This window comes from Lacerta agilis, chromosome 3 (genome assembly GCF_009819535.1).
Source record: "Lacerta agilis isolate rLacAgi1 chromosome 3, rLacAgi1.pri, whole genome shotgun sequence".
NCBI lineage: Eukaryota > Metazoa > Chordata > Lepidosauria > Squamata > Lacertidae > Lacerta > Lacerta agilis.
The window spans coordinates 17290673-17310109 of record NC_046314.1 but is presented as its reverse complement, the minus strand read 5'-3'; the positions used below and the strand labels follow the sequence as shown (position 1 = coordinate 17310109).

General features: G+C 40.8%; 1 protein-coding gene across 23 annotated transcripts in view; it reads left to right on the top strand.

Annotated features, from left to right (window-relative positions):
- Window positions 1-19437, top strand: part of PUM2 (pumilio RNA binding family member 2) — a 62066-nt gene that overhangs the window by 5331 nt on the left and 37298 nt on the right. For 6 of the 23 annotated variants that reach the window (XM_033142944.1, XM_033142943.1, XM_033142937.1 and 3 more), the window contains exons 1-8: window positions 5014-5366; window positions 10316-10384; window positions 12250-12355; window positions 12534-12721; window positions 14889-15064; window positions 17249-17519; window positions 17987-18080; window positions 18532-18654. In XM_033142944.1, the coding sequence (XP_032998835.1) occupies window positions 5043-5366; window positions 10316-10384; window positions 12250-12355; window positions 12534-12721; window positions 14889-15064; window positions 17249-17519; window positions 17987-18080; window positions 18532-18654 (1351 nt within the window). In that variant the 5' untranslated portion in view covers window positions 5014-5042. Of the gene's footprint in view, window positions 1-5003; window positions 5367-10315; window positions 10385-12249; window positions 12356-12533; window positions 12722-14888; window positions 15065-17245; window positions 17520-17986; window positions 18081-18531; window positions 18655-19437 lie in introns of those variants that run through there. The other 17 variants (XM_033142929.1, XM_033142924.1, XM_033142926.1 and 14 more) reach the window with 11 other exon arrangements.

Here is a 19437-nt window from a genome sequence, read left to right as displayed (position 1 = left end):
AACAGGGTAGCACCTTTATGACACTGGCTCCATTTAGGAATATATTCACCTTTGACATAACTTTTACACACAGCCTGTAAGGAGCCTGCTTGGAAAACATATCATAGAGGAACAGCTGGGAGCATCATGCTTATTGCTGACCTCCTTTGTGGTCTGCTAAGTACTGTATGTGGGTAGGTCTTGTTCTATTGGGAGAGGACCTGTGGAGATAAAGGGGGGGGGGGCAGAGAATAATGGGCAACTGCCTGTAGCTGCAATACCCTGACTTGGGCACACAAGTAGGTGTTTTGAGGAAACAAGAAAGCTGAGCGGTGCCAGTTCAGTGTTCTGCCAGTACTCTTTCCTGGCTTTCCAACTCCCTGTGGAGGCGAGAGATTTCAGTGACTCTGGCAATAAGCCCCTTTGGATTGTAGTGGAACTCTTGTGTGCAATGACAGTTCAGTCAGCTTCATTTATCTGTGCTGTGATCTGATAAGGCAAAAGTGATTGAGTGTTTGGCCGGCTGTAACAGTGGTTGGATTCTAGTGCCTAGCTTTTGCCAATAGAGAGGCTTACCTGCATTTGGGAATGAGTGTTTTCCTTGAGTAGGTGACACTGCTCTCTTCTGGAAAAGAACTTGAGACAATACAAACAGAAACAAGTAGTCTTCAACACTTGAACGGAAAGTAAAATAGTTGTGATAGAAACTTTGGGCAACAGGTAACCTGACCCTAATAATGGAGTTACAGGTGGGTAGCCGTGTTGGTCTGCCATAGTCAAAACAAAATAAACATTTCTTTCCAGTAGCACCTTAGAGACCAACTAAGTTTGTTCTTAGTATGAGCTTTCGTGTGCATGCACACTTCTTCAGATACCAGCTAATAATGGATTTAGCACTAGCTCTAGTTTAGTGCTATGTGAACAAGCTGAGCCCCCTTCCACACGTGTGCATTTCCTCTTCCTTTTTCTTCAAACTCTTAACAATGTGGAGTTAGGTTAAAATAAGCCAACTTTACACTGTAACTTTTGAAGCTGAGTTGTTTAAAGTACAACAATAGATAATGGTAACTACACTTCCTGGTTAGAATGACACTGTAGTTGACAGTTGAAATGAGCTAAAAATGGAAGCAAAAGCTTCCCAGTGCCTCTTGGCTTTGCATTAGGAGGGTGGGGAAGTGGAAGGAGGGTAGGCCTGTTAATGTAGCATGAAAAGACATGGTTTAGCCCAAAATAACTACCAACATTTAAGTGCTAGGTGACAAACAATAGGGGCTAGTGGCTGGGTTGAGCTTGCAGGAGCTGCTTGTTGTCATGCCCAGCTTGTGAGTTTCCCAGGAGCATGTGATTGGCCACTGTTGGGGACAAAATGTTGGGCCAGTTGAACCATTGATCTGGGTAAGATAACTGCATCATGGACTAATAAAATAATGTGTTGATGCACTCTTAGAACTTCTGTCTGCCATATTTGAGAAATTCTAATAACATGTGAGTTGCCAAAATCCTGGAGATTGAGACAGTTTAAGAAAGGGGTGGTTGGAGAGGAGAATTTAGGAAACCACAAACCAGTCTGACTTTGATATCAGGGAAGATATTGGAGTAAATTATAAAGCCATCAACCAGCAACTGCCTTGTTAATAATGTAGTGGTTTGTAGAAGGTGGCATAGGTTTAACAAAAATAAAATCTGCCGCACAAATTGCATTTGTCTCTTTATTAGCTTAAAGGGTGTTGGAAAACTGTGGATGTAATGTATAGTTTTCTCCTTACATTTTAGTTAGGAAACTGGGTAAATGTGGGTGACATAATGATATTGTTGAGGGATGCAAGCTTGTTGGAAAACTAGTCTCTTGAGTTCTCCGTGCCAGAAAATACTGAAGGGAGAATTTTGAGTGAGAGCTCGGACCTGGTACTCATCAAGATTTTAATGAAACCTAAACATTTTATGAAACCGAAACTCGTCAACATTTTATGAAACTGATATAATAATAATAATAATAATAATAATAATAATAATAATAATAATAAATTTATTTATACCCCAGCCACTTTGGGCGGCTCCCAATCGAGTGTTAAAAACAATACAGCATTAAATATTAAAAACTTGCCTAAACAGGGCTGCCTTCAGATGTCTTTTAAAAATAGGATAGCTGCTTATTTCCTTGACATCTGATGGGAGGGCATTCCACAGGGCAGGCACCACTACCAAGAAGGCCCTCTTGTCTGGTTCCCTGTAACCTCTCTTCTCGCAATGAGGGAACCGCCAGAAGGCCCTCAGCTCTGGATCTAAGTGTCCGGGCTGAATGATGGGGGTGGAGACACTCCTTCAGGTATACAGGACCGAGGCCATTTAGGGCTTTAAAGGTCAGCACCAACACTTTGAATTGTGCTCGGAAACTTACTGGGAGCCAATGCAGATCTCTCAAGACCGGTGTTATGTGGTCCCAGCGGCCATTCCCAGTCACCAGTCTAGCTGCCACATTCTGGATTAACTGCAGTTTCTGGGTCACCTTCAAAGGTAGCCCCACATAGAGCACATTGCAGGAGTTCAAGTGAGAGATAACTAGAGCATACACCACTCTGGCAAGACAGTCCCCGGGCAGGTAGGGTCTCAGCCTGCGTACCAACTTAAACACCAGTGACTTAGATGAACAGGTAGAAGGATCCTGCTCATATTTGCAGCAGATGACCCTACTGCTAGGGACAGGTGACACCACAGAAGACAGGAATAAAATTTAGAATTAATGTGAATCTGGACTGATACTTCACATGAAAACCAACAGAAAGCAATGCAATTACACAAAAGAAGATCAAATAAGCAGGTGCAGAATATCGAGTACCAGACTTGAGGATAATGCATGTGAGATGGATTTCAGGGTTGTATTTGATCACAAGCTAAACACAAGTCAACATGTGGGGCTGCAAAAAAGGCTGATGCTATTTTTAGGCTGTTTTAATAGAACTATAATTTCCAAGTCTTGAAGTGGTTGCACTTTATTCTGACCTCATTTGTAATTCTCCAGTCTTGGGCACTGCATTTGAAGATGGATGTAAACAAATTGTAATGGGCTTAGAGGAGGACCTTGAAGGTGGTTAGGAAGATCAGAAAATGTCCTTTGAAGAAAAGTTGAAATAACAGAGTATGTTTATTTGGAAGAGAACATGATGATAGCACAAGAGGCAGAACCTTGTTTTCTGCTGCCCTATAGTACAGAACTAAGTATAGTGGGCTTAAGTTACAGGAGGGTAGATTTCAGTTTAACATGAGTAGAAATTTCTTGATGGTAGGAACAACTCGGCAAGAGGCCTGCTGAAATAGGATGGAACTTTTAGTGGTGAAATAATTTGCATGCAATGGGATTAGTCATAAATTGGTAGTTTCCACAGCTTTTGTTAATCCTAATGGTTACTTGGTAGAAAAGACTGTGGGCCAGATCCATATACAGACCTACCTTGGAAGTCGAAAGGAATCTGTTCCGGAAGTCCATTCAACTTCCAAAACATTCAACTTCCAAGGTTCGCCTTCCAGTTGGCTGCAGGAGCATCCTGCAGCCAATCAGAAGCCACACCGGACTTTCGGCTTCTTAAAATCATTCGAAAAATGGAACAATCACTTCCGTTTTTTGATCGTTTGGGAGCTGAAACGTTCGAGATGACAGGCATTCGGCTTCCGAGGTTCCACTGTATACCATAGGTCAGATCTGACCTGCAGGCTGGTAGTTGCCCACCCTTGGTTTAAATCACTAAGCATGTACTTCTAAGATTTTTCTATACGTGCTTTTTTATTAATTCTGGTCTATCGCGGTTCCCTTTTAGTAATTCCAGAAAAAGGAGCTTTACATTTTCCCTATGCTCTTACTCTCACATTTCTTTTTTGTTAGATAAAATACAATAAAAAAGCTAATTTATTACTCCTTAAAAAAAATCAGTCATTTCTGAAAATTTTAGAGCCTTTAAAATAAAGATTTGTATAAAAGTGAATGCTTCACTGAACAGTGGGCGGTATCCAAGGCTCCCATTGCACTAGTGCAAAGGATGTGTATGAGTACATACACATCTCCCCTGCAGACCCCACTACATACTCAAAATTGGCTCAGGGGGATTTGGGGACTCTTCAAAGTAGTTTTGGGGGGAGTGGAAATATAAGTGCCGCTGCATTAATGAAACTCTGCTGCTTTGAATACAGCCCACTTCTTGACTTTTATCTTTGAACAGACTATAGTTACAAAATTAAAAAGAAAATAATTCGAAACAAATATAAGCAACAGCATCTGTTGCAGAAGCCTGTTTTGCTGTTGCACTTAAGTAGGCAGCAGACCAATTCATTAGTGTTACAGCTTTATGAACTATGTAACCAAGGTCAGTAGTTGACTGGCATGCCAATCCTTTAGTGCTCTTAGGCTCCTGTGCAGAGAGAGGAGAGCGAGGCATAATTTTCATTTATTGATACATGGTGTAGGAGTAACTACTTTGAATTCCTGATTTGAAAGGTATGGCTTGTTGGAAGAATAGTTAAAAGCTGTGCTTTTCTTTTAGAAAAAAGATACCGGTACTCACCATGAAGTTGTTAAGTAAGTGTCACACTTTTAACTAGTGCTTGTAAGGGGGGAAAAAAGGTTGATACTGCATACCCCCCACCAAAAAGCATTGGTTAAAAGTTTGACAGGCAGCTGGATTAGAAAAAGTTTAGTATATTACCTTACATATTCTAGGGCAGGCATAGGCAAAGTTGGCCCTTCAGATGTTTTGAGACTACAAGTCTCATCATCCCTGAACACTGGTCCTGTTAGCTAGGGATGATGGGAGTTGTAGTCCCAAAACATCTGGAGGGCCGAGTTTGCCTGTACCTGTTCTAGGGTAACGTCAGACTTTCGTGTTGAGCTTCCAAAGAGAAGCCAGTGTTTCAGAGCAAACTCCCTGTTCCTTATAGTTTGGATTTTTAGTTTTGAAATCCTAATTATAAGAACTGCATATTTTACACTCCTTCTGTGGAAAGCCTTTTACGTTATCAATCCTTTTTCTTTTTAGGTTTCTACATGGTATGAAATTACATGTGTCCTCCTAGGTATGAATGAAGTGTCCTGGCAGGAGACCAGAGGAATGATGCATGTGAACATTGGTCAGGAAACCAGAGGGGTTGAACAAGGGGTTACCTCAGCTGGAACAGTAGGTGGAACAACTTCAGGGCCCAATTCAGGTGGAACCAATCCTCACTCCATCCCTACATCTGCAGTGTCAGGTGCTTCCAGTGTCCAGGTACCCTTCAGTGGATGGTCTCAGGATGATGCCACAGTTGGATATGTCTTCCAGAGGCAGGCTGGTGAGCAACTGAGTGGCTACTTCAGTAAGCACCGTCGGCCCACAGGAGATAGCATTCATGTAGATCATTCGGTAGGTAGCTTATTTGTGTTTTGCTTATAGTTTTCCCCCCTTTAACTCATATCTTTCAGAAAGATATGTATAGGTTAATTTATCATAAGCACAGCATTTAATCATGGCTATTGGAAGTTAAACCTCTCAGCGTAACTGGCTTAAGGCGTGATACACATTAATATGAAAGTACCTGGTATTTCCCCCCTCAGGGATACTTTTAGTAGTCTTTAAAGTATTAGATTTCATGGCAGGTGGATAGGTGGTACCAAGTGGTTCATCTTGACAAATCGAAAGAAAAGTGACAGGATGAAATTAAAAATGAATTTTGCATGTAACCTTGCCTGTTACACTTATACCCTACATTCAGTACAGAATAAATTGATCATGATTAATTTCCATTGCATGATAACTTAGCCATGGCTAACTTTTGCTGATTTACTGAATCTTAGTAATAACACCTACATTGTACACCTTATTGTACACAATCTTGCATCCTGTTGAATGTTATTTTTCTAATGCTTTGGAGACTCATGATGCCACATCTGGGGTTGCATCTGCCTACCCTGTTGTCTGTAAGTTGGACTGGTGTTTTTATTTAGAGTTCTGTGTGTACAGCAGGGGTAGGGAACCCTACACATATTGTTGGGCCTACTCCCATCATCCCTGACCATTGGCTATACTGCATAGCTGTCAATTTTTCCTTTTTTTGTGGGAAATTCCCTTATTCCAGCGCCGTTTCCCATTGCAAAAAATTGGAAAGTTGACAGCTATGGCCGTTTCCCAATGCAAAAAAAAGGAAGGTTGACAGCTTTGTATACTGACTGAGGCTGTTGGAAATGTAGTCTGGAGAGCCACAGGCCCGCCACCCCTGTGGTACAGCATAACATGTAGACTCCAGCTACATGATCTGTACACTGAACTCTGGATTTACCTTTAGTCATGTTCATTAAATTCATTGGCTCTACCTGCATAATACTTAGTTGAATGCCACTCTTTCTAGTACTTTGTTTCAGCATGCCACATTTATTGTAGTTGGCATTTTAGAGAGATTCCTTTAGTCTCTGGAACAATTCAAGCACAGCTTGCTGCTGCTACTTTGAGTTCACCTACTCAAGATGTGAGTAAGTTTTCCTTTAAATTCAGGATTATACTCATAAAAGAGTTTCTTTGCTAAGGTCTGTAATGGCTGGATAACTCAGGGGTACTCGCCTTCAACTTTCTTGCTGTAGAGGAAATTGTTTTTTCCATTGTAATTGTGTGGTTCCTGCAGAAACATCTATGACCGCATGAACAACTACACTTCTAAATAGGACATCTTATATCAATTATTTCCTATGAAGAGCTTTATAGAGATCAGAATGGATTGTTCTCTAGGATCACATTCCCTTCTAGACAAACTTCTGAGGGCCATTTTTCAGTGGGGGGCATGTCTTGAGGCAAAAGTATGTAGAGCAATAAATGTACATTTTGCCCTTGCACAGGAGTCAAGTTGCTTCACACACTGCTCTGTCCTCCATCCAGAGAAGCAAAAGGCAGTATTGGAGTTCAAGGACACATTCTGTCTAGGCAGAAATGTTTGGTGTGAAGTGGAACTGGTGAGGTTTCCTGGGGAGATTTCCAAGGGTCAAGTAGAGGGGCCACATTCCAGCCTTGGCCCTAAGGTTCCTCACCAGCTCTCTGGTTACTTAAGTAAACTTAGCAGATAAAATGAATTACTGTTCTATAGTCCTGCAGATCACACTTCCTATTTATTCTCATTACTGTAACATGCTTTTGGCTTTTCCTTTGGTATGCCAATTGTTTGTATCTTGCAGAGTGCTGGAAATATTTAGAATAAAGAGAGTGCAAAAGTAGCAAAGGCACCATGCTTTCTGGAATATGACATGGTAACCAAGGACACAAAGTTGATTCTGCATTTAGTGTTTCAAGAGAAGACAAAGAGGGAAATAATTGACTTGTCAAAAAAAAAAATTCTGCATACTGATGCATACCTTTGGAATGCAGTCTTTCTAAGAATCCTTGGTTTTAAAAGGTTCTGTCTAGCTCTGATTTTTCCTAACAAAGTTAAGAAAAGTTCATTATTTTTAATATTCATTGTCGTTTTTACTATGAAAAGGTGATTGTACTCTGGGGTAAAATTTACTTTCTTGCATGGATCTGTTTAGTGCTCCTAATTTTTTTTTTTATTGAGTTAGGTCCTAGCATTGTACAGTGGTACCTTGGTTTACAACCATAATCCGTTCCAGGGGTCCAGTTGTAAACCAAAACAGGTTGTAACCCGAGGCGTGCTTTAGCCAATGGGGCCTCCTGCCCCAAAATTGGTTGTAATAATAAAAAGGGTTGTAATCCAAAAAAAGGGACACGCACTAACGGGTTTGATGTGGCTGTAATCCAAAATGGTTTATAATCCAAAGCGGTTGCAAAACAAGGTACCACTGTAGTTCGTTTCCAGCGTTATGTTTTGTTCATGTCTGTCTTGCATGCAGTAGACGTAGAGTGATAAGTCAACATTAGTTTGGTGATTTAAGTGGGTCTTCTGTGAGGGTGAATAATGTTGGCTGTCACCCATAAAGCAAATTATGAACCTCTATCTAACCCCTATGTTAAAACATGCTTTTGTGTAAAACCAGGATAAAAAAATCTGATTTTGAAAGTTGTGTTAATGACACATCATCAAGTAAAAATTAGAATGTATGGACAGTGTCGACCACTCTTAAGTTTTTTTTTTTTTTAACAAAACCATTAAAAATTCTGCCCAGTAATATAGCCAGTGCCTTTGTAAAGTCTTGAAATGAAGTGTGCATGCATGGCTCTAAATAATAATCCTGAATCTCAAATTTTGCTCCCAAGTGTCTAAACCTATGCAGACTCTAGAGAGAAATCATGTGGGTTGCACAGCTAGAAAGTTTGGATTATGTTCCTCATTAGTGTAAAGTTACTTAGTTACAAACTAGGGTGCTGTAATTGTTTCTTCCAATAGATGATGATGATGATTAGATATCAACGCTTCACCATGAGGTGGGCTACAGCAGTTGCACTGCAATATTTTTGTATGTAACCCTGTTTCTGTATATTAATACCAAACTCATTCATCAAGTTCTGTTGCCTATGTAGCCAAGACAGCACCAGTAGTGACTAAGAGAGGTATTGGCATGCTCAGGCGAACTCTGAACTTTGCAGAAGTACAACAAGCCTTAACACAGCAGGATGGAGCATGCGTGGCTGGCACAGAATGCTAAATCTTTCTGCCTGAGAAGGGAAAAACAATGGAGGAGGGAGAGTGGAATGGTGTATCTTGGGGAAGGCATGGCTGGCTGCCTGGAACGTTGAACAAGAAGAGCATACTGCTTGCGTTAGGTCAACGTGTAAATTACATTTCCCAATTGTAAATATTGAAAAGGGTGCTTTCAGTGCCTTGCAAACAGGGTGTTATGGTATTCATCAACAAACCACAACCAGCAACCTGCACTTGTTTAGAGATGGGTAGATCAAACAGCTAGTGAATCTCAGCTGTTCAGATTTGCTCTTTATGAAGAGAAAAGGCAGCACTCTGTGTTGATTATATTTTTAAGACTTCTCCTAATGTTACTTGTGTCATGTCATCCTCCTTCCAGCTTCTTTGTTGCAGGAGCTAACTTTATGATCTGTTCTCTTGCACCTCAAATAGGGTTGCCCTTTGAACACATGCTTTCTTTTCTTTAGCTCAGTTCTGATTCCTCGATCATTGTAGCAAATCCCTTACATGTCTTGGAGTTTGCCGGTTGAGCAATATAAATCAGTTTCCTTCTTCACCATATTTTGGGGCTCAACCAGAGACATCAACTAGAGATCCAGCAAGTTCCTTATCTCAAGAGGTGGAGTTGCTGCTCTGGAAATGGACAATAGAGCCCACGTCTCCTTCAGATTTTGATTCAAGTTCTCTGTTCCCATTGTTCTTCAAGATAGTGGTGGGGGCACGTTCTTTTGAAAATACACTAATAATGCAACAATTTGATTATAAAACTTTGATTTGATTTGTGTAACATTTAAACCCAGTAGTAAATTAATCAGCAGAGCATTGAGTCTTGGGTCCTTGCTTTTTTAAAAATATATATCTGCACACTGATGTTCCTTAACATTTGAATTTCACAGAGGTAGCCAGTAAGTTGAATCCAGTTGTGCTGTTTGGTTAGTGGAAGAGCTTTTGATCCAGTGGACGCCTGTACTAATGAAATAGGAAGGAGGCAATTTACAGCAGCTTTCCCTACTTTCCCTCTGAAAATCTGCTCCAGGGTGTTGGGAGGACCCTTCAGAACAGCCTGGAAGGTTGTGCTGGGGAATGGGGAGGGCTGTAAAGGAAATAGGACAGGCAAATTTGCTGCCCCTCCTCTTGCACTCTAGTGGTGCAGTAGTAAAACTGCTAGCATATTTGCAAAGCTAGGGATGGTTTCAAAGACTCTTCTGAAAATTGAATGACTGCTTCTGGTTGTGAAAGGATACAAGTGGATGCAAACCAAGGGATTTAAAATATACTATGATGATTTATATTAGTTAATATATTTAAGGCATGCTTGGGTTGTGGGAGAGATGATAAATCATGTTTTCAGTGCTTTTTGTTTTTATCGAGGCATTTCTTATTCTTGTAAGGTTCATCTTTCTTATTTGTTCTTGTAAGCTTTTCCTTAGTAACTTTGCCTGAAATAAATTACTTAGGGAGTTTATCACATCAGTTTTACTTATGTAGGTATTACACCAGGAGTTCATGGTGACTAAATAATATGCTTTCAAATATTTTTCATAGTTCTTTTCATTCACCAAGTGAATATTTAAGAGAATTGTCTGTTGCTCTTCAACCAAGGAAGTTCAATTTAAAAAAATGGGGCATAGTGAACAAGGGTGTAACAATTTGGAAACTATTTTTTTAAATTCTAAAAATACAACATGTAGCTTTCAAATGAAATCTAATTTTTTATTTTTATTTTCTCCAGGTTCGCTCTGTGGATGAAATGAATCATGAGTTTCAAGCTCTTGCACTAGAATCTCGGGGAATGGGAGAGGTAAATAACTTTAGTTGAAATGTATAGAATGGATTGTCGCAAGAGTTTATAAATCACAGCTCTGCTAAACTTGGCACCACTTAAAATAACCACAATTTAAGATATGCATTCTTCCGTTGTTGGAGGAATTTTCAGTTCACCTTTTATGCAAGTACACAGTGAGTCTTGCATTGTACTTTTGGCACGAAAGCCTTAACACAAATAGCACATACACTGTGGGAGAGAATACAGTACATTGGCAAGATTGAATTTTGCTAGAAAACTCATTAGCTAATGAAGGATGGATTCTGTGTGTAAAGACAGTGTTCAAAGCTATCAGTAGCTTGAGTTGTTCAAGCCACAGTTTTCAACGTCTGAAATCATAGTAACATGTCTCCAAATATTCTGGTGTTTGTGGCGAAGGTGATGCACCAAAGGGTTCTAATATCTGCACCGTTTGCTTCCTGTTCAACACTTTTAAATGACCTTAGAGCTCTTCCTCAGTTCTTTAGAATGCTTATGTGAAAATTATGGGGTATAGGTATATCAGTTTTAAATGAGGTACTTTTAATAATGGCAAGCACTCAGAGAGAGCAAACATTGCTTATATTACAGAGAACGGCATCTGTTTCAGTCGGACACATGCACAGGGTTCCAGCAAGTATTTTTCTTTAAGCCGGAACATTTTAATGTATTGAAATAGCTGGCATATTTTCCTGGATTTAGAATTAGTAACTTGGAAACCTCATGTCAATACAGAATGATAATGCTAAATAAAGCTCTGTGGGAGGAATTCAGTGTTGTGCTAAAGTGATTGTTTTGACCCCCCCCCCCCCGAGCCACATTTGGGGAAGGAGGGGAGAAAACCCCATTGTGCAAACGTAGTCCTGTTGCACAGCTTCTGCTAACAGGGCTCAGTTTACTGCTGCCCCATATCTCTAACTTAGAGACTTGCTTGGAAATGCCTGCATGTTGAGTGTTAGCAGTTTAGACTCATCCAGGGCAATCAAATCATCCCACCCACCCACCCTCCCTTTTTAGAATTAGTTACCAGTACTTGGAAACCCCAGGTCTATATAGAAAAAGATGCTAACTAAATTTCCAAATGTTGCCTGAAAGCCAAATCAGTTTACATACTTTTAATGAGTGGATGCTGAGAATTGCAGCCATGTGTGTATAACAATTTTTAAGACAGAGAGTAGCAAGAGTTTTAAAATAATTGCACCTGACAAAGAGCTAAATTTAGTACTAGGTCATTTTGTACAAACAAGTTTTATGTCTGAATGGAAAATGACCCTTCGGAAGCAGCCTTGGCTGAAAGGACCAGTGCATCTTTATTTTTTGGGAGTTTTTTTTTATAGGTGTTACATTCTCCATGGCCCTAAAGTAGCAGGTATCAGGCATGTATACTGGTGCTGAAGTGTAATACCTATTAGACATGTTTCTGGTTTGATTTTCATTAAAATGTATTTCAGTTTGGATAGGTAAGCAGCCAATCTGTAATGTTGCAATTCTGCCTGCAGTTATGTGCATTTTGTCCTGTTTAATTTAGATGTTATTAAATTAGGTACCTGGAGATAGGGTTGGAGTCTTAATTACCAGCTTTGTAAAGCGGGAATCTATGACCCTGTTTGACTCCCATTAGACTAGGCCACTAGGTCAGAGATGATGGGAGTTGTAGCTGAGCTACATCTGGAGGGCCACATTTCCCATTCCTTATTCTAAAGTTTTAGGTACTAATGTATGCTAGTACTAAATTTAGCAAGATTCACTGCTTCACTCTCCTAAACAACTCCTGTTAAGCAAAGCATGCCTGTTCCACAGGTCTGTGTAAGCACCAGTTTACAAATAAACTGAAAATTAACCAGTATATCCTTTTTAAATAGCTGCTACCTGCCAAAAAATTTTGGGAACCAGATGATCCAGCAAAGGATGGACAAAAAGGCATATTCCTTGGTGATGAATGGAGAGAAACTGCCTGGGGAGCACCTCGTAAGTGATGTGAACTTATGGTCAGAAATCACTTGGGAAAGAAATTACTGGGGGAAAGAATCACACTCATGCTTTAGTGATTTAAACAAGTGCACTGAACAAAGTGCATTAACTTAAGTATTTTCACTCTATATATATTTATGCAAGTTACATTTCAGTTTGTTTGTTTTTTAAACAGACCACTCTATGTCTCAGCCTATTATGGTTCAGAGAAAGCCTGGACATGTTTTTCATGGAAACAGTGAAGTGAATGCTGTCTTATCTCCTCGATCAGAGAGTGGTGGCCTTGGCGTGAGCATGGTAGAATATGTGTTAAGTTCTTCTCCAGCGGATAAATTGGACTCCCGATTTAGAAAAGGAGCTTTTGTAAGTAACTTGGTTACGTCAACAAAATATTAGACCATCCTAAGCTGGATCCCCATTAGACCGCACTGGTTCCCAATCAGTATTAATAAGAAGTTGGACTAGCAAACTTTGGTTCCCATTCTGACCTGTGGGAAACAGTGTTTTGTGTTAACATGATTATTTTCTGTAGGGCATTTGAGCATATATGTAGACAAGAATTGTGTATGCGTAACCGCATGAGTCTCTGCTTGTATGAAACTCAGTTTCATTGAAATCGGTATGATTTACTTCCAAGTAATAGCTGTGTTTAGAAACTCCATATCGGACACTTTACACATATGGAACAGACTCCTACGAGAGGTGGTGGACTCTCCTTCCTTGGAGGTTTTAAAGCAGAGGTTGGATGGCCATCTGTCATGGATGTTTAGCTGAGATTCCTGCATTGCAGGGGGTTGGACTAGATGACCCTTGGGGAACCTTCCAACTTGATAAGATTCTATGTGTGCACCAGAATTTAAACTATTTGACATTTTTATTAGTATTAAGCTGAAAGTTTTATTTTATTTAACACTTCCATATTTATGGAAAACAGTTAGTAATGAAAAAATAATAGGTATGTGTCAGGATCTTCCCAAGTGTTGCTCATGAGTAACGACAGAGCCTTCAGTAGCTAAGACTATTTATTGTGCATTACTATTTACAGTGTAGAGCTAGTCCAAAACATGACCGCTCAGTCACTTGCAGAATCCGGAAGTGCCCCTCTCCTGTTTGCCGCCTAACACCAAAGTCTCGGCACCCTAAAATGACGTCTGCGGTGCCCCCTGAATCCCTGATGCTGTGCTGGCGCCGGAAGCGGCTGTTCTTCCTCAGATCCTCTCTGGCTGGTGGTGCTGGGTCTTTGCCCAGAGTCTCCAAGCCTTCGCAGCTCCCCCTCCCTTGGAGAGAGCTCAGACGAGAGGCTAGAAGAGGAGGAGTCTGTCGACAGAAGTGGCTGGGGTTCCCTGTAGCGTAGAGAGCCCTCCTCTCGCGAAGAGCTGCTCTCCCAGTCCTCCTCTCGAGCAGGACCTCCAACCAGCCCCTCCTCTCGAGTAGTCTTCCTGTCCCTCTTTTCCTCGAGAGGAGGACCTCTCCCCTTGTTCCTTCCAAGGAATACCCTTGCCTTGGCTCTCCTCCCGAGTAGGGCCTCTCCTCTCCCTCTCCTCACGAGGAGCCGGGCAATCCCTGATAGTATGAAAATAAGTTTCATCCTATAGCTTCTAGACAGTGGGCTAGATACAGAGATTCCACGAGGGGAGGTGATTTTTACCAGTTTTCTCCTGCATGTCCCCCTCTCACAAATTAGTTTTGAAAATTTGGCAGAAGACCTTATTGAACCTTGTGGGAGGAGGCTACAGGTGGGAGAATGCAGAAGGTGAATCAGCAAAAAATTTCTTGCCTCTGTGTGTACGGGATTCTCTAAGATCACCAGCTCTTCCACAGATGAAAAGGGCTACACAGCTTTAACAAAAGTTGGACTTTTTCCTTTGAGTGAAGATGCTCTCAGGTTGGATTTGAGCTTCCTCTAATGCTTGGAGGCAGGATTGCACCTGAATACAACATTTTGTCAGAGCAAAGAATCTCACCTATACGCTCATGGGGTCTGGACTCTAGACTGGCAGTAACTGACTGGGAATAGCTTGATGAAAAAGTTGACCCATTATGTGGCAGCTTGAAAGAGGCAAGTTCCATCCCAGGGATCATTAGGAAATAGTTGAAAATATTTCCTAATACAACCAGAGAAAAATAATTTGTTTCTTCTTGATGTTACTTGTTTCTTACGTTGGGTGGATGCAAATTGGACAGTTGTGTAAACTTGTGGGGCCTAGCCAATTGGGAGCAAAACTCTTGATTCAACTGTAATCCTGTCCTCAGATACTAGAGGGAGCTCACATCCCACCTGAGATTTTTTTTTAAAAAAAACCATTCAAAGGAAAATACCTTTTGCAGGTAAGCCCAGCGGTTCTTTCTATTTATCCTAGCAGTTTGTTTCCATGCATCAGCTTGTTTTGTATAAGACTGAAACTTCCTCAATCAAGGTATATTACTGAGTGTTATAGGATTCAATGTGCAGTATAACATAGAATTAGATTGTTTTGTGGTGGTGCTCTTGCATTTTGTCAGATTCAGAATCAAACATTCTTTTCTTCAGGGCACTAGAGAAGCTGAAACAGATGGACCTGAGAAAGGAGACCAGAAAGGCAAGGCTTCTCCATTTGAGGAGGACAAAAACAGAGATCTTAAACAAGGAGATGATGATGATGATGTTACTAAAATAAATGGCAGAGGTTTGCCAAATGGAATGGATGCTGACTGCAAAGATTTTAAGTAGGCATTTACATTTTTCTAAAGATACCAAGTATATTTTTTAAGAAATAAAAATTCTGAGTTCAGTAGGTTTAACCCCTTTTTCATTTTCATATTGATGATTCAAGTCCTACCTTCCTATTTTGCATAATACTCAGCCTCTTGCTCGCGCTCTCTGTATATAAATTCACCTTAAACAGACAGGTCATCTTTAAATAGTTTAAAGTTCTATTTGTGTAGGCTATAAAACAAGTCAAAAGGCTTTGCTGTTCTAAGGTTGTTTTAAAGCCATCATAGATGCTTGGTGATCCAATTAAATGGCTGGGGGACATAGGAGAGTCTGTCTCCGTATTTCACTTTGGCTCCCTTGACTACTGTATTAGGAGCTTGTGGGTATGATTTTGGCTGCTCCCTGTTCAGTGATCCCTCTACGTGGACCCCTGCCTGTATATCTCCAACATGTCTGCTCTGTGGCAATATGCTTGACTGGTCCCCTGTTCTGTTTTGGTTTGGTTTGGGAACACAAGTTGTCTATCCAGATCCATCTATTTAATGCTCCCCAGCCAGGATCACTCTTGCTGCTGGCCTGCCTCTCTTTCCCCTTCCTCATGCATTTGATGTGCTTAGATCTTCACTCGTATGTAACTGACAGGATTCTTTACCATATCCCAAGAGCCTCAGTTGCCTTCTGAAGTGTGTGCACTGGCTGAAGGAAATTTCTAGGCAGGTGAGGCAGCTTTACCAGCAGTGTCAAAAACTTTGCATATATCTGGGGCAATGTAAGGATCGAAGAATCCTAGCTCCAAGGTGAGCACATTCTTGATCTCCAGTGGGGAAATGAATGAGAGGTTTAGGCACATCTGCAGTGATATAGAGGAGGTTTGAGTTCTGTTCCCTTCAGCTAGAGAACTATTGGAGCAGGGACAGCTTTTGCCAGGGTCTTCTTGGCCTCTGTATGTTGGAAAGGGCAAGAAGGGGCTATTCAGCAAGCTCTTTTGGGTGGGCGGCTGGGGACAACCAGTTTTAATAATAATAATAATAATAATAATAATATAAATAAATAAATAAATAATATAATATAATATATTATATTATATTATATTATATTATATTATATTATATTATAATATAATATAATATAATATAATATAATATTTATACCCTGCCCATCTGGCTGGGTTTCCCCAGCCACTCTGGGGAGCTCCCAGCAGAATATTAAAAAAATGATAAAACATCAAACATAAAAAAACTTCCCTAAACAGGCCTGCCAGCGGTCTTCCAGGTGAACAGATGAAGAGGCCTTGATTACAGTCTCTCTCTATATATATACTGCAGTCTGGTGGAGTGGCTGTTGCTGGATGACAGTTGAAGAGCAAGAAAAATAGGGTGGAATTGACTTCTCAGCAGAGCTGATAAAACAGCTCTTCTTAATCTCCCTCTCTACATTCTCTGTACCATCTGCACTGTTTGCTTTCCAGAGCCAGTGTGGTGTAGTGGTTAAGAGCGGTAGACTCGTTATCTGGGGAACCGGGTTCGCGTCTCCACTCCTCCACATGCAGCTGCTGGGTGACCTTGGGCTAGTCACACTTCTCTGAAGTCTCTCAGCCCCACTCACCTCACAGAGTGTTTGTTGTGGGGGAGGAAGGGAAAGGAGAATGTTAGCCGCTTTGAGACTCCTTTGGGTAGTGAAAAGCGGGATATCAAATCCAAACTCTTCTCTTCTTCTTCTTCTTAAATGGTGTTTTTTCCCCATTAGACCACTCCACTCTGTTCTGTCCAAAAGATTTGTCCATTCACTTCAGATACAGTCAGTAACAAGTGCATCCTGCAACAAAATGTTGCAGGGTATCCTTTCTAACAGGAATGCTACAATATGGGCTCAATTCACTCTTTCTCCTATTCCCAGCTTTCTTTTCTGGTTGACTTTTAACATTCTCTGGCTCCTGAAGGCCATCAGTCCTCATTGGGCTGTTTCTGTAGTTAACCACCTGAGCTTGCTGTTATAGAGACTAATTCTTTTCATTTCCAAACATAATCCCAGCATTTCAAACTGTTCTGTTAACGCCATTCAGCACAGCTGTATGCTGTTTTCCCTAGATCAAGTAACTACAGCTGATACTAATTAAAGAAGTATTTTACATTTTCACAAATGCTGTTGTTTAAACAATGAAGCTGACATCTATTTTGCATTCTTTTCCTAAGCAGTCGTACTCCTGGAAGTCGGCAAGCCTCCCCAACTGAAGTAACTGAGCGTCTGGGGCCGAACCCAAGCGCTGCTGAAGGATTGGCTTCCCTTCCTAATCCTGCAACCCACAAGCCACTGGTGGAAGAATTTTCTAACTCTGAATCTCAGAATTTGGATGCTATGGAACAAGTGGGTCTTGATTCTCTGCAGTTTGATTATCCTGGAAATCAGGTACAAATGGACTCTTCAGGAGCTACTGTGGGACTCTTTGATTACAATTCACAGCAGCAGGTTAGTGTTTTTATACAGCCACATTAAAAAGTGGAACTACAACATTTTGGCAATCACAGGCTGCCACTGAAAATTACAGCTTCATAGAGATTTATTCCCACGTTCTTACCTATGTCCTGGAGTCGTGGTTAGTTCCCAACATCAGTTCTGCATCATTGGCTGGTAGGGAAGCTAAAAATGTGATAACTTTAGGACATGGCTATATTTGACTGCATGTTAACAGTAAAAGATCAGAAGCTTGCAACACAGAGCTGCCATTTTTTATTTTTTTAGCTTTAGCCCCATGCTTATTATAATGTGTAATTCTGCCGTGATATTGCTTAACAATGAATTACACCTGAATTTAAACTTCGTACATAGTGCTATGGATCTTGGACAGTCCTGTGAATGCAACTACACACAGTTGGCTTTTAAATTCTGATTTGGGATTGTTGCTAAAATTAAAAGGTTTAAATTGTTGTTCTTAGCTTTTTCAGAGGACTAACCCTCTCACTGTCCAGCAGTTAACAGCAGCTCAGCAGCAACAATACGCATTGGCAGCGGCACAGCAACAACACATAGGTGAGACATTTCCCCAAGTTTATTTACTTAAATTGACAGTTTTTTAAGCTTGAAATGTATGATTGCTGTTTTTCTTTTAATTAAAAGCTTGCTAATTTGGGCAGATTTTTTGACAAACTTGGAATTTTCATTGCTTAAAAGTGAAGTTTTAAAGCTGCTGCTCTGGCAGTGTTATACATTTTAAAAATGTATTTGGTTTTATAAATTTAGTTTTATAGAAATGGCAGCAGTAACTCGGGACTACAGTATGAACGTTTCTTAAAGTAGAGCACGAACCTGACAGTTAATGAGAGAAGTGAGAGATACTTTAGTCTCAATTACCTTTTGAAGCCTCTTCAAGAATAGGCGGCATAAATTTCTAAGGCTAATGCGTTTACAATTTGAATGATGTAATGGGTGTGTGTGTGGTGTCTTGTTTTTGGTGAAATTGAACTTTTTGTTACTGTAACAGGTGTATTTTCGGCAGGCTTGGCTCCAGCTGCTTTTGTGCCAAACCCATACATTATAAGTGCTGCTCCACCAGGTGCTGACCCGTACACGGCAGCAGGTTTAGCTGCAGCAGCTACATTAGCGGGTAAGAAACCACCATCACTCAAGTTAATTACAATCTCTGTTTCTCTAGAAATTTGAAAACTTTAGTGTTTGGGCATAAACCATCAAAAACGCACAAGAAGGTTGAAATACAGGCATACCTCGGCTCCTGAACGACTTTGAGGTCATTCCGGTTTTCGAACGTTCTTTTGGAAGCCGAACATGGGGCTTCCGTGGGTTTCGATTGGCTGCAGGAGCTTCCTGCAGCCAACCAGAAGCCACACTTTGGCTTTTGAACGTTTCGGAAGTCGAACGGACTTCCGGAACAGATTCTGTTCGACATCCGAGGTATGACTTGAGAACTAGTTTAGATATAACATCACAGTACTCTTTTCCTATTTGTTCCTGCTGCCTGAGACTTGGATTTCATGTTAAATGTGAGGAACAAAGATGTTGGACCAAGAATTACTCCTGCTTTACCTGGAGTGTTGTCAGACCCTAGGGATTCAAACATCTGTTTACTGAAACATTTTAAGGAAATTGCCTTTCTTATGTTCTACAGCCTTTTAACTAATGACCAAGGGTGGTCATGCATCCTTCTTGTATTCACCTTATCACCAGTGGGTCTTGCAGATTGAAGAGAAGCATAGGGTATTAATTCCTATGTTCAGCTTGGCTTTTTGCAGCTGAGTAAAGAGGAGCAGAGGAATTGGGAGTCTGAGAGAAGTGGGACTAGATAGATATATAGTGGTACCTTGGTTCTCAAACAGCTTAGTTGTCAAACAAATTGGCTCCTGAATGCCGCAAACCCGGAAGTAAGTGTTCT